Source organism: Girardinichthys multiradiatus, chromosome 3 (genome assembly GCF_021462225.1).
Source record: "Girardinichthys multiradiatus isolate DD_20200921_A chromosome 3, DD_fGirMul_XY1, whole genome shotgun sequence".
In the NCBI taxonomy this organism is placed as follows: domain Eukaryota; kingdom Metazoa; phylum Chordata; class Actinopteri; order Cyprinodontiformes; family Goodeidae; genus Girardinichthys; species Girardinichthys multiradiatus.
In genome coordinates this window covers 26673653-26685867 of record NC_061796.1, presented here as the reverse complement: position 1 = coordinate 26685867, position 12215 = coordinate 26673653, and the positions used below count along the sequence as shown (strand labels likewise).

General features: G+C 40.1%; 1 protein-coding gene across 3 annotated transcripts in view; it reads right to left on the bottom strand.

Annotated features, from left to right (window-relative positions):
• The window catches only part of grik2 (glutamate receptor, ionotropic, kainate 2), a 559972-nt gene that overhangs the window by 208907 nt on the left and 338850 nt on the right, over positions 1 to 12215 (bottom strand). For all 3 annotated transcript variants that reach the window (XM_047360663.1, XM_047360664.1, XM_047360665.1), the window contains one exon: positions 5711 to 5818. In XM_047360663.1, the coding sequence (XP_047216619.1) occupies positions 5711 to 5818 (108 nt within the window). The remainder of the gene's footprint in view (positions 1 to 5710; positions 5819 to 12215) is intronic.

The window sequence follows — 12215 nt, the reverse complement described above, 5'->3', positions numbered from 1 at the left end:
TAATGGAGTAAATTATTCATAGAGGTGCCCACACAATAAGTACATAGACTGAAGGTCAGGATGCTGAAAGGACAGCACCAGTGGGAATAATGAAGTTTAAAGTGCTTGCAGTTGCATTTGAGAATATTATTTGTGTCAGCAGCATTAGCAGGTTCTTCTCCTGTTCATAATCTTGTAAATCTTTGAGTGCTTACCAACGGAATTCAACTATTCTGAGGAAAGCAGGTGCTTCGCTCCATTGAAAAACAAAAGCAGCTCAGGAAGATATGCCATGACATTAATGGACAGACTTGTAGTATTGTTGTTAGCAAGCCAGACAAGAAAAAAATAATTTAATTAAGTCAGCCCCTGTTGGCTCATTCCATGTTTGATAGAGAATAATATGTTGTTTATTTCTATGGTGGAGCTCTTGTTATTGTATGGTCTTTCTTTGCTTATTCTTCAAGGAAATTTATATTCACCATAGCAGAGGTTTGGTCATCTTAAATTTTACATACCACGTTTACAGAACTATGTAAAATAATAGTGGCTTAACCCTGTGTTATGTGGTGGAGGAAAAAAAAGGGAAGCAAAAGTTTACAGCATATAAACACATAGAATTCAACTCTACTGAGTTATTTAAGAGTTGTTGAAGAGTGGAAGACACCTGAGCCTCTGTGAAAAGCTCAACGTTTCATCAAACTGGGCAGGGTAATAAGGTAGTCGTTTGCTACCAAAACCCTTTTTCTAAGTGCAGCCAGTTTTGGTATCTAAACCTAACTAAGCAACGTGTTGTTTATCTGTGCGTGTTTGGTTTGAACTAGAACATTCAGGAAAATGTGCCAGAGGGTATCACATTGCATAATAGAATGGCTTGTAGCAACTGATGTCTGTTGGGTTGTAATCCAAGCAGCAACTGATGGCAACATGCTAGTTTTATTTTCACTTATGATCTGTTTCTACATAGCATGCAGTTGACTGCTGAGTAGACTTTTTCAGAAAATTGTTCTCCATAAAAGCAAGTCTTAGCATCATCTGGAAGCAGCCGTAAACGTTTTGTAGGGCAAGCCTCATCCGGTGACCAGCTGACTGGGAACTCAGGATTCTTACTAAAACTGGACTTACAGCATTGTGCAAGCTAAGTGACAAAGTACTCTCCGAAGATCTACAAATAGATCTAAATGAAGCACTATGGTCTAAATCTACATCACAGAGACCAATTAGCTGGTTTATGCCACAGCAACAATGATCCCTGAAATATTTGGTTTCAGGATCGAACACCATACTGGTCTTACAAAGCAATGTCCCCCATAAATGTGGATCCTGGACAGTGACATCAAGGCAACAAGGAGATACAGGGGTTGGACAATGAAATTTAAACACCTGGTTTTAGACCACAATAATTTATTAGTATGGTGTAGGGCCTCCTTTTGCGGCCAATACAGCGTCAATTTGTCTTGGGAATGACATATACAAGTCCTGCACAGTGGTCAGAGGGATTTTAAGCCATTCTTCTTGCAGGATAGTGGCCAGGTCACTACGTGATACTGGTGGAGGAAAACGTTTTCTGACTCGCTCCTCCAAAACACCCCAAAGTGGCTCAATAATATTTAGATCTGGTGACTGAGCAGGCCATGGGCAATGTCCAACTTCACTTTCATGTTCATCAAACCAATCTTTCACCAGTCTTGCTGTGTGTATTGGTGCATTGTCATCCAGATACACGGCACCGCCTTCAGGATACAATGTTTGAACCATTGGATGCACATGGTCCTCAAGAATGGTTCAGTAGTCCTTGGCAGTGATGCGCCCATCTAGCACAAGTATTGGGCCAAAGGAATGCCATGATATGGCAGCCCAAACCATCACTGATCCACCCCCATGCTTCACTCTGGGCATGCAACAGTCTGGGTGGTACGCTTCTTTGGGGCTTCTCCACACCGTAACTCTCCCGGATGTGGGGAAAACAGTAAAGGTGGACTCACCAGAGAACAATACATGTTTCACATTGTCCACAGCCCAAGATTTGCGTTCCTTGCACCATTGAAACCGACGTTTGTCATTGGCATGAGTGACCAAAGGTTTGGCTATAGCAGCCCGGCCATCTATATTGACCCTGTGGAGCTCCCGACGGACAGTTCTGGTGGAAACAGGAGAGTTGAGGTGCACATTTAATTCTGCCGTGATTTGGGCAGCCGTGGTTTTATGATTTTTGGATACAATCCAGTGTAATGGAAAATTCTTTCAAAGTGCTCTGATATTCCCTTCACCTCTCTCATTTGATTCTGTCTTTTATCACCCACAGGTGACCTTCCATCTACCTCTCACCTCTGACCTCTGTGTTTTATTAGTGTTCTGTTATTTAGAGCAGATGGACTCTAAATTCAAATGCTGGAGAGTTTTATGGTTAACACTTCCTGAAGTGTATATTTCAAGGGAAGGTAGATGGGTGGCCTCATAAATAACTTTGTTAACTCTGACCCGGGGAGGGTCTAGGGGCCATATTTCTAAAACTCTTTGAAGTTGAGATAACACCCTCATTTTTGGTATAAATACTGTTTGTGATTTCTGTTCGGGGCTCTGTTTCACTGACTAACCTCAGTGTCAGGGTCTTCAAACGCTGAATGCCTTTGAATAAAACTTATAAGACAAAGTCCGGATTTTCTCTTGTTATGAGTCAACTTCTACCCACTTTGATAAGAAAATTCCACAACACCAGGTTAGCACCCGAACATCCCTTTCAGACAGCTTCCTCTTGCGTCCACAGTTAATCCTGTTGGATGTGGTTCGTCCTTCTTGGTGGTATGCTGACATTACCCTGGATACCGTGGCTCTTGATACATCCCAAAGACTTGCTGTCTTGGTCACAGATGCGCCAGCAAGACATGCACCAACAATTTGTCCTCTTTTGAACTCTGGTATGTCATCCATAATGTTGTGTGCATTTCAATATTTTGAGCAAAACTGTGCTCTTACCCTGCTAATTGAACCTTCACACTCTGCTCTTACTGGTGCAATGTGCAATCAATGAAGACTGGCTACCAGGTTGGTCCAATTTAACCATGAAACCTCCCACACTAAACTGACAGCTGTTTCTGTTTCATTGTCCAACCCCTGTAAATACACCAGCTATCAGAGTTGTCAGAGTAACAGAAAAGTGCAATAAAGAAAGGATGACATAGAAAATACAGCAACCTACCCATACCAGAGGTTTTAGAGGCTGCCAGGCAGCGCCTCATAGCTCAGGCTACCCAACTCAAGAGGTACACTAGAGAAGCAGAAGCCAGAAAAATAAACAAAATGTTCTCCACTAAACTGATCTCAATGGCAGGGTAATAGCTTGAGACTAGAGCCACGCAATGTTATCACTGAACAATACTGTAGAAGCATATGGGTGAAGGAGGCATCAAATAACACTTAATGGCAGATGACTTGTGAACCTCAAAGCAATCAGAGCAACCCAGAGCAAGACCCAGTGCACATAAATCACTGTGGCACACATCCAAGACAGAGTCTTAAGTATTAAGAGTAAGATTAACCAGGCCCCAATTTGACTCACACCTACTCAAAAAGACCAAATGAGATTCTAGAGTCTGTGGAGGAAGTTACAAAAAATAAAAGTCAAAAGACCAGTAGAGAAATGCCACAAACATGTCAGTAAAACACGTTTGATAGCTGTAATGCCTAAAAAAGATTTTATGCTGATTACTGAGAAAGATAAAAATATATTTTTTTAAATGTCAGCTTTTGTTAAAAAGGAAAAAAAAAAAGATGTTATCAGAAGCAGACTTTTAGTTGAATGCAAATAACCTTAAATCTGCAACTGCCAGAAGTATGAATAATTTTGGGCTGAGCCAAATACAAAATAAATAACATTAATAGTGCTAAAAACCTTTGTTCTTGCAGGAAAAATGCAAAAACACCACAACAGTAAAAACAAAATTTGTGCCATTTTATCTGAAAAGGAAAGTAAATCTTAAAATATTTTACAGCAGCGTATTAGGAGCCTCTGTGTGGTGTCTTGTTTATCCTCATCACAGAGAATAGTTGCTCATATAGCTCTGTACAGCCAAACGGTGTCTCAGGGATGAAATGGTCTAAACTTGTATAGCGCTTTATCAAGTCCCCAGGGACCCCACACATTCACACACTGACAGTGGTAAGTTACAATGTAGCCACAGCTGCCCTGGGGCAGACTGAGTGAGGCCACCATTAGCAGGCAAGGAGGGTGAAGTGTCTTGCCCAAGGACATAACTAAGACAGTCAGAGAGGGGGTTTGAACCGGCAACCCACCAGTTACAGGACAGACTAAAGCCACCTGAGACACAGCCACCTCAAGGAGAAGCACAGTGCTGGTCCCTCAGAGAGGGGGCTGGTGATCTGCTGTTCAACAGGCTCTGGATGTGCATAGGATCTCTCCCCAAGTTTTTTTTTATTGTAATGCAAAAAAACATTTGTGAACATATTTTCTAAAAATTACTGTCAGTAGAAGTCCTGGTTGTTAATTATGACCTTTTAATTGGACCAAGACACTCTACACCTATTAAATCAGGAACAGCAGATCATTTGGTTCTTAGCACAGCATTTTGTATTGTCCCTAATCTGTATTTTATCTATAATTAATAAAGCCTAATTGACTGTAAATAATTTGCCATTTAAATTTGAGTCTTGTCATGCCATCCTTTTATCTTACTTCATGGCTTTAAAATGTAAAGAGTGAAAAGAAATCAAACCCTAACCCTAACCCTTCTTAATTTTGAAATAATACTGAGCATCAGAAAGTAGCTGGATCCCAACTCTCCGGGGCTGCATGAGAAATCTGCTAGGATGGAAAGCATCCAGTTGGGGATTGGCTGAAAGCGACAAAATGTTTGAAAACATAAATAGAAAAAATACTGGGGAGAATAATGGATTTGGTGCATTCTTTCTCTAACTTTCTAACCCTCATGTTATCCCTGAAACATCATAAGTGCCTTTAGATCTAGCTATGAACTCCATAAGGTTTGAAAACACTAGTAAAGTACATTAAGGCAAAGAGAGAATTTGGAAAGTCATGGAATCATTTTCATAAATAAATGAGAGTTTCAGCTGACTTGACAGTATGCTAACTGAGCCAATTAAAATGTTTATTAACTCAACCTGTTTCGCAGGGATAGTCTATCGAATAAGAAAGTCTGGTTATAAAGAAGGTAACTCTGAATGGTTCACAATAAGTAAATAACAAATCTATTTCATTATTTCCAATTTCAATAATATTCGTACAGTCCTATTCCCCTAGATTTTCACATAAACTGGTATACAGTAACTCAAGGATCATCATCCTTACCTGAAAGACTAGGGTTTCAAAACACATATTGGAGGATAATGGTGTGTTAGGTCTTTTCAAAATGAACACAACTGTGTTTTACTATCTTTATGAGAACTTTTCAGTTTCTTCCATTGACTTCCATTCATTTTCCTTGATTTTTAGTGCCTAAACCTGACCCTAAAACACACTCTAACCCTAATCAGTTCATACCTAACGCTAACCATAACTCAATTCATACCCTAGTCCTAAACCTAACCCTTGTCCCAAGAACGGAATTTGGAAAAGTGAGGACCAGGAAAATGTCCTCACTTTGTCAAAATGTCCTGACTTTGCAATAAAAATTCGAAAAATGGTTCTCACTCAGCAACAAGTACAAGAACACACACAAACACACACACACACACAAATCAGAAAAAGCATAACCTTCTCAAGTCCCTCTTCTTTGAGACTAATAACATCGAGGTCGAAGTCTGTTCTCAGGCCGTTGGTCCTGTTAAAAGAGATTCTTCCTGTTAAGCCATCCCAGTGAGCCTGCAGACAGAAGGAGTAAGACACAGATCATCAGAGGAGACAACAAACCAGCAACATCAAATATGCATCTCTCCTTTCACATATTGGTTTGATGTCAGCCTTGAAAGAAACAGTCTTCCTTTTGTTTGTGCGCATACAGACTTTTCTGTTCCAGGGTGGAGAAAGAGACTCTCAGTCTTGACAGCGGGAAAGCAATTACCCTACCTTTACAGATATTTAGAGTTGTGATGGAATACAGTGTAGCATAAAAGGGACTTGCAACAGAGATGGCTTCTACTCTGGCATGGCAAATCATCACAGTGTTTTTAGCCCATCTTTGAATCAGAGAGTGAGAGCAACAGACCTGGAAGTTCTTTTGTGATCTACACAAAACCTTTATGACACTACAGTGGGTGGCTCTGTGTCTGAGTGCCACTTCATTTACAGAAGTGCTGTGGCATATCTGAGGATGTATTACTTCACTGGAAAGGATTGAAAATCCGTATTACTTACTAAAAAATAAATTTTGCTGTATGTCACATTAAGATAATTATTTTTGGCTTCTGTCATTGCTCCATTTTCCTTTACCTTGTAAAATGTATATGAAGGTAGGCACACAATACAGTGCCATAATAAAGTATTTGCTCCCTTATATGTCTCTTCTGTTTCTGTTTGTTTTTGTCAGACCTGGGACAGCAAATTATGATTTCATTCATCAATTGAAAAAAAAATCTGCTAAAAACAACATGGTCCTAAGAGACAACATGACTGTGCCTAAATCTAGAAACTTGTTGTGCCACCCTCAGCGACAAAAACTGAAATCAGTGGTAGTGTACAACAACTTTTTTGCATTTCTGTGTGATATTTTGCTTACTCTTCTTTACATTAAATTCACCAACACTGGATAGCTTTCGAGCATTAACTTCCTGTTTAAGGTCAGTCCAAAACACGTCATTTTGATGTAAATACAGACTTTTAGTAGGCCACACCAAACGTTCATTTGGTTTTTGTGGACCATTCAGAGTGTCAGGTTCAAACAACCTAAAATACTTATAACATCACAAAAAGAAGAGAAACACAAATAATTAGTTTCTTACTCGCTGCGAGGAGAACGGACAGAGATGTGCTTCAGTTACAAATCTCCTACCGCTCTGAAAAACATCTGTCCGAATCCTCTTTTTACTATCTTTAGGGTGGTCCCTAGTTGCAATATACGTTGCTGCTCTAAAGGGTGGGATAAACAGCTGCAACGTAAACAGGTCATATACACTATTATCTTGTAACAGCACACTTCCACAGTCTCCACCATCTTAAAATCTGTGTGTCCTTTGTTCAGCACAATCAGCCACCATCTTTATGACATCCTCAACTGTGACTGCTTCCTTCCCGGCTCCACCTTTGATCCTTGCCTGCAAACAACTCATCACATCCTTACTCACACATACATGAAAGGTTATAAAGATCAAATAGTAAAGGTAATAAAAAAGGAAAAATATAAGATAAATCTATATACAATTATTCCAACACAGAGGTGGACTTCCCAATGCTTTGGGCCCAGTGCATAGTGCAAGAGTACTTGAGCTTAAAGTCACAAACTGATCCTTTGACATTCTTCTACAGGATTTTCTGACAAATAGCAGAATTAATGTTTCCATTAATTAAAGCCATACAGCTCCAGATCAGTGCAACACCACCCTGATTGACTGTACATTTGATGCTTTCTGAAATACTGTTAGTTTTACACTGGATTTAGCTGGACCCACACCTTCCAAAAGGTTTTGGCCTTGGAGCTCTCCCATTGATGCATTTTTTGCCCAATGGCTTTTACTGTGGTTCTGGAAGTCCCAAAGTCTTAGGAATAGATTTGTGATTCTTTCCAGATAGACAAATGTCAAAGACTTTGTTTCTTTAAATTTTGTTAGTTGGGGGCACAATGTATGGCTTGTTTGGTCTTTTAGCGATTGTTGTCAGATCGTCTTTGTTCATGTAATTTCTTCATTTGATATTTCAGGCTGTAATCAGCACTAATCACAGCTAATGTATAATTTAACAACAGGAATTATATAGGTCTGGATAGCTTGTTGCCTTTAATTAAATTAAATTAAATCATCATTTGAAAACTGTTTTTTGTATTTACTTAGGTTGTCTTTGTCTGATATTATTTAGTTTGATGATCTAAAACTTAATTGTGACAACCCAATCGAGCATGCATTTCACTTGCTGAAGACAAAACTTAAGGCAGAAAGACCCACAAACAAACAACAACTGAAGACAGCTGCAGTAAAGGCCTGGCAAAGCATCACAAAGGAGGAAACCCAACATTTGGTGATGTCCATGCGTTCCAGACTTCAAGCAGTCATTGCCTGCAAAGGATTCTCAACAAAATATTGAAAAGTAACATTTTACTTAGTGTTAGGTTTATTTATTTAATTACTTTTGAGCCCCTGAAATGAAGAGCGTTTGTATAAAAATAGCTACAATTCCTACATGTTTAATCATATATTATTGTTCAACCCCTCAAATTACATCTTAAAGTCGGCACCTGAACTCCGTTACAGTTGTTTCATTTTAAATCTAAAGTGGTGTGTTGGAAAAATGTATATAAGTTATCATTGTTTAGTTTAAATCATGTTTATGTCTGAAGTTCTACTGTAGTTAAGATGATTTCTATGATTGCTTTTTTAGTGTGAAACGGTTTGTGGAAGGTTAAGGAATGTGGTCTGGAGGGGATCACTCCCTGGACATGACAAGCTTATACCATATATGGGAATGACTACACTTTTAGGTTGAAATCTCTGTAAGAATTGACTGAACCAATTCCCGCTTTTTACTTGTAGGGATGTGAGTTTTAAATAAAAGGCTGGTGCAAGTATTTCTCCCTTTGTGAGAAGGAAGTCGCAGTTCTGGCAGAGGACTGTCTCACCCTTGCAAGTCAAACTTCCTTGGTTCACTTGTGTCTTATTTTACACTTGTCTGTGTTTATCAGCTTTCTAACTCTATCATGCGGCATGCAGAGCCCACATCATGAAGATTGTGTCACTGTCCAAATATTTCTGGGCCTAACTGTACTTGGTCAAAACAGTACTTGTAAAATGCTGCCCTGATTTCTTTGTTCTGGTGGTGCCACACGCTACAAAGCAGCCAGGTCAAACCTCAAACAGGGGAATCAAGAGGCTAAAGTCGTCTATCGACAAGGAATTGAAAACCATTCTGACAGCTTGGACTCTCGACATGCAATTCGTCACATTACTCGTCAGCCTGCTGCCAGCAGTGAACTACTCTCTTGCATAGCAGCTGAAACTCTTCTTTAGCTGTAATATGAGGCAGAGACCTTAGATGGCACCAACCACTTGACTAGCACCTCTTACCAACAGCCAGACTTTACTCCTTAAACTAGCAGAAGTCATTCACACACTCCAGAGGATTAACACCCAGAAAGAGGCTGGACCCAAAGATGTACCTGGGCAGATCTTTAAGGACTGTGCAGCGGAACTATCTGCAGTTTTTCCTGACATTTTCAACCAATCTTTGTCACAGTGTGTTGTGCCTCACTGTCTGAAAAGATCCATCATCATTCCAGTTCCCGAGCAGATGGCAGTCACCCTTTAGGCCAATGGCACTGACTCTGGTAATTATGAAACACTTGTAAAAACTCTTCCACACACTCTGGATCCTCACCAATTTGCCTACCGAATAAACAGATTAACAGACGACGTCATCTGCATTGCATTTCACTCCACCCTGTTGCATTTGGAACAGGATGAAATGCAGCGCCCTGTTCCAAGTGCAACTGGGTAGAGCGAAGTGCAATGCATCCTGTTGCATTTGGAACAGCCAAAATCAAATGCCTGCCTGTTGTTTGTAGACTACAGTAGTGCAGTCAACACCATTGTACCCTGCAGACTATTCTCCAAGATGCTCAACCTCTGCCTCGAACACATCTGCCTCCGAGTGGGGGACCAGTTACAATGGACTAGAGGATGTGTGACCCCCTTACCCCACTTGAATATTTTGGTTTGTGTAATAAGTGGTAAGTTCGTCAGTGTTCATTTTAAACTGTCTATATAAATGCATGTTGATAACTCGAGTATCCTGGCAGAGGTGGAATTATGATCAGCTGAAACAGGCACTGAGGGCAGCTTTGGGTCCTATGTATGTGTGCATTTGAGGTTTAGTAAACCATGGTAACCAGCAGTGTGAAGCATGTCAGACTAATGTGCCTTTTTTCCGTATTCCCAGGTGAGCTAAATGGTGGAAAGTTGTCAATAGCTATTTTTACTGTTATATGAAGCTGCATATTTTTTTGATGTTTTTAGTGTTTTTTAGTGTTTCTGATGGACATCTAAGTTGGTGATTCCTATTTTCATTTATTTTTATTTTTTGTGAATAGGGGCAAAAATCATAAGTTTATACTTCTTTTTGCTTCATAACTCTGTTTCTCTCTTTTAAGGGTGATTGCTTTATTGTTTTTTTTTTAATGAATGAAATACATAGGTAAAGAAAAAAAAAAAGAAAAACATATTTCGCCATGACAAACATATTTGTGTGTCTGTAAATGTGATGTGGTCCTCTGTGAGACAGGCGTCAGAAACCTCCCAGTATGCTATGATACAGTTTGATTAATGTGCAGAGATGATAAGTGTGTGTTTTTGTTCGGAGAGGGTGATGGAGGCAGACATGTTGCTGTTTCTAAGCATGTGTGCATGTGTTTAGTAGACCATCTCAGCCAGCAGTATAAGGCACGCCAGACTTATGTGCCTGTTTTCTGTATTTCCAGGTAAACCAAAGTAGTAAAAAGTCAGAGAAACAAGAAGTAAATAAGTTATTTTCAGCTAACGCGCGCATCGGCATCTCATATTGCTCGAGTGGTTCTAACAGACCAGTGGCAATCAGTCAGAATAGGAGCTCATCACTCCTTCACTCTGTCATTCAGTACTGGAGCACACCAAGGCTGTGTCCTGAGCCCCCTTCTCAAAGTCTTATTGGTTTCTCTGTTTAGTGAACTCTTTTCTTCCTTCTAACTTTAGGATTGTAAGTATCAGGAGAGGGAGTCAGTGAAAAGCCCACTGCTACTACTTGGCCCTGGTTTGTCCTTATGGATGAGGTGTTGGGACAGAGGTCTTCCACAACACCTCCTGTCCTAATTGCCTCCATCCCTGAGGACACTCCAGGGCCAAGCGGAGCGGTGGGCAACCAGATGGAGAAGGAAGACAGTGAGCCAGCAGGAAGGGGTCAGAAAAGAAAAAGGGACAGAGATGGTGGATTTGATCAAGGAGGACATGAGGGCACAGAGAATGGACAGACCGATTTCAGCTCTGGTGTCTCTGTCTCAGATGATCTTCAGTTCGATTGACCTGTACTTCACACGTGAATATAGCACTAAACTAGTGCCAAAAATAACCTCATAAGTTTTAACAACAGGCTTAGTCCCGGGAGCTCGAGAAGCCGCTGCACCCCTGTGTGCCGCAATGTTGTTGTGCGGACATGGAGCAGGAAGTAAACAGGGTAATGGAGACAATGGACATGGATCAAGTGACAAACCGTCTGGGCATGACAAACAGCATCCAGTGGCAAATAATGAGAACCAGAGGGTTTAATTACAGAGGCAGGGTGGAGAAATGACCAATGAACAAGATGAACTAATCAGATTAAATGTGGAGCAGCTGGTGGCAGAGAGAATGCAGGGCAACTGAAGGAGAGAGGCTAATTAACACAGCTGAGTGTGGAACACAGAGAAGTCCAGGTAACAGAAATATCACATGAATGAATATAAAACCTAATCTACCATGAACGAACTGAAATAACTGCAACAGGAGAACATAAACAGAGAAATTCAGAGAAAAGAACAAGAAATTCAAAGCTCACACCCAGATGAATCATGACAGTTTTACTTTTTCAGAAATCCTGCATGAACTACTGAAAGTACAAACTATGTGGTTATTCACTTAAGGTCTGTTGTAGAACTGCGGAAAAGCTGGGATATATATTAGTATTGCACAGTTTAAAAACATTAAATTGCAAATAATCAACACATAAAGCTGGTGAATGCCTCCGTATCTATGATGCTAAAACAAAGAATCCCTCCTTCCAAGCATCAAATGGGAGGAAGATAAAGAAGCAGAGGAAAATAATTGACATTTTGGAAAGAAGATGAGTTTTAAATGAGAAAAAAAACTTTGTGACTCACATCAATACATCTCATTTTGTGTTCTGGCATGGTGCATCTCAATACTTCACGCACATATATGGACCACATGGACCAGACATTATAGACCAGTAAATACCGCATGGTGAAGGTCACTTAAGACCTTTGCCTCTTTAGAAAGTATGGTAATTTTGATTATTTGATATGTTTCCATATGAGCACAAAGGAATTATTTAGTTTGTTTCATTTTTTCATCTTGACTTGCTCATCCTG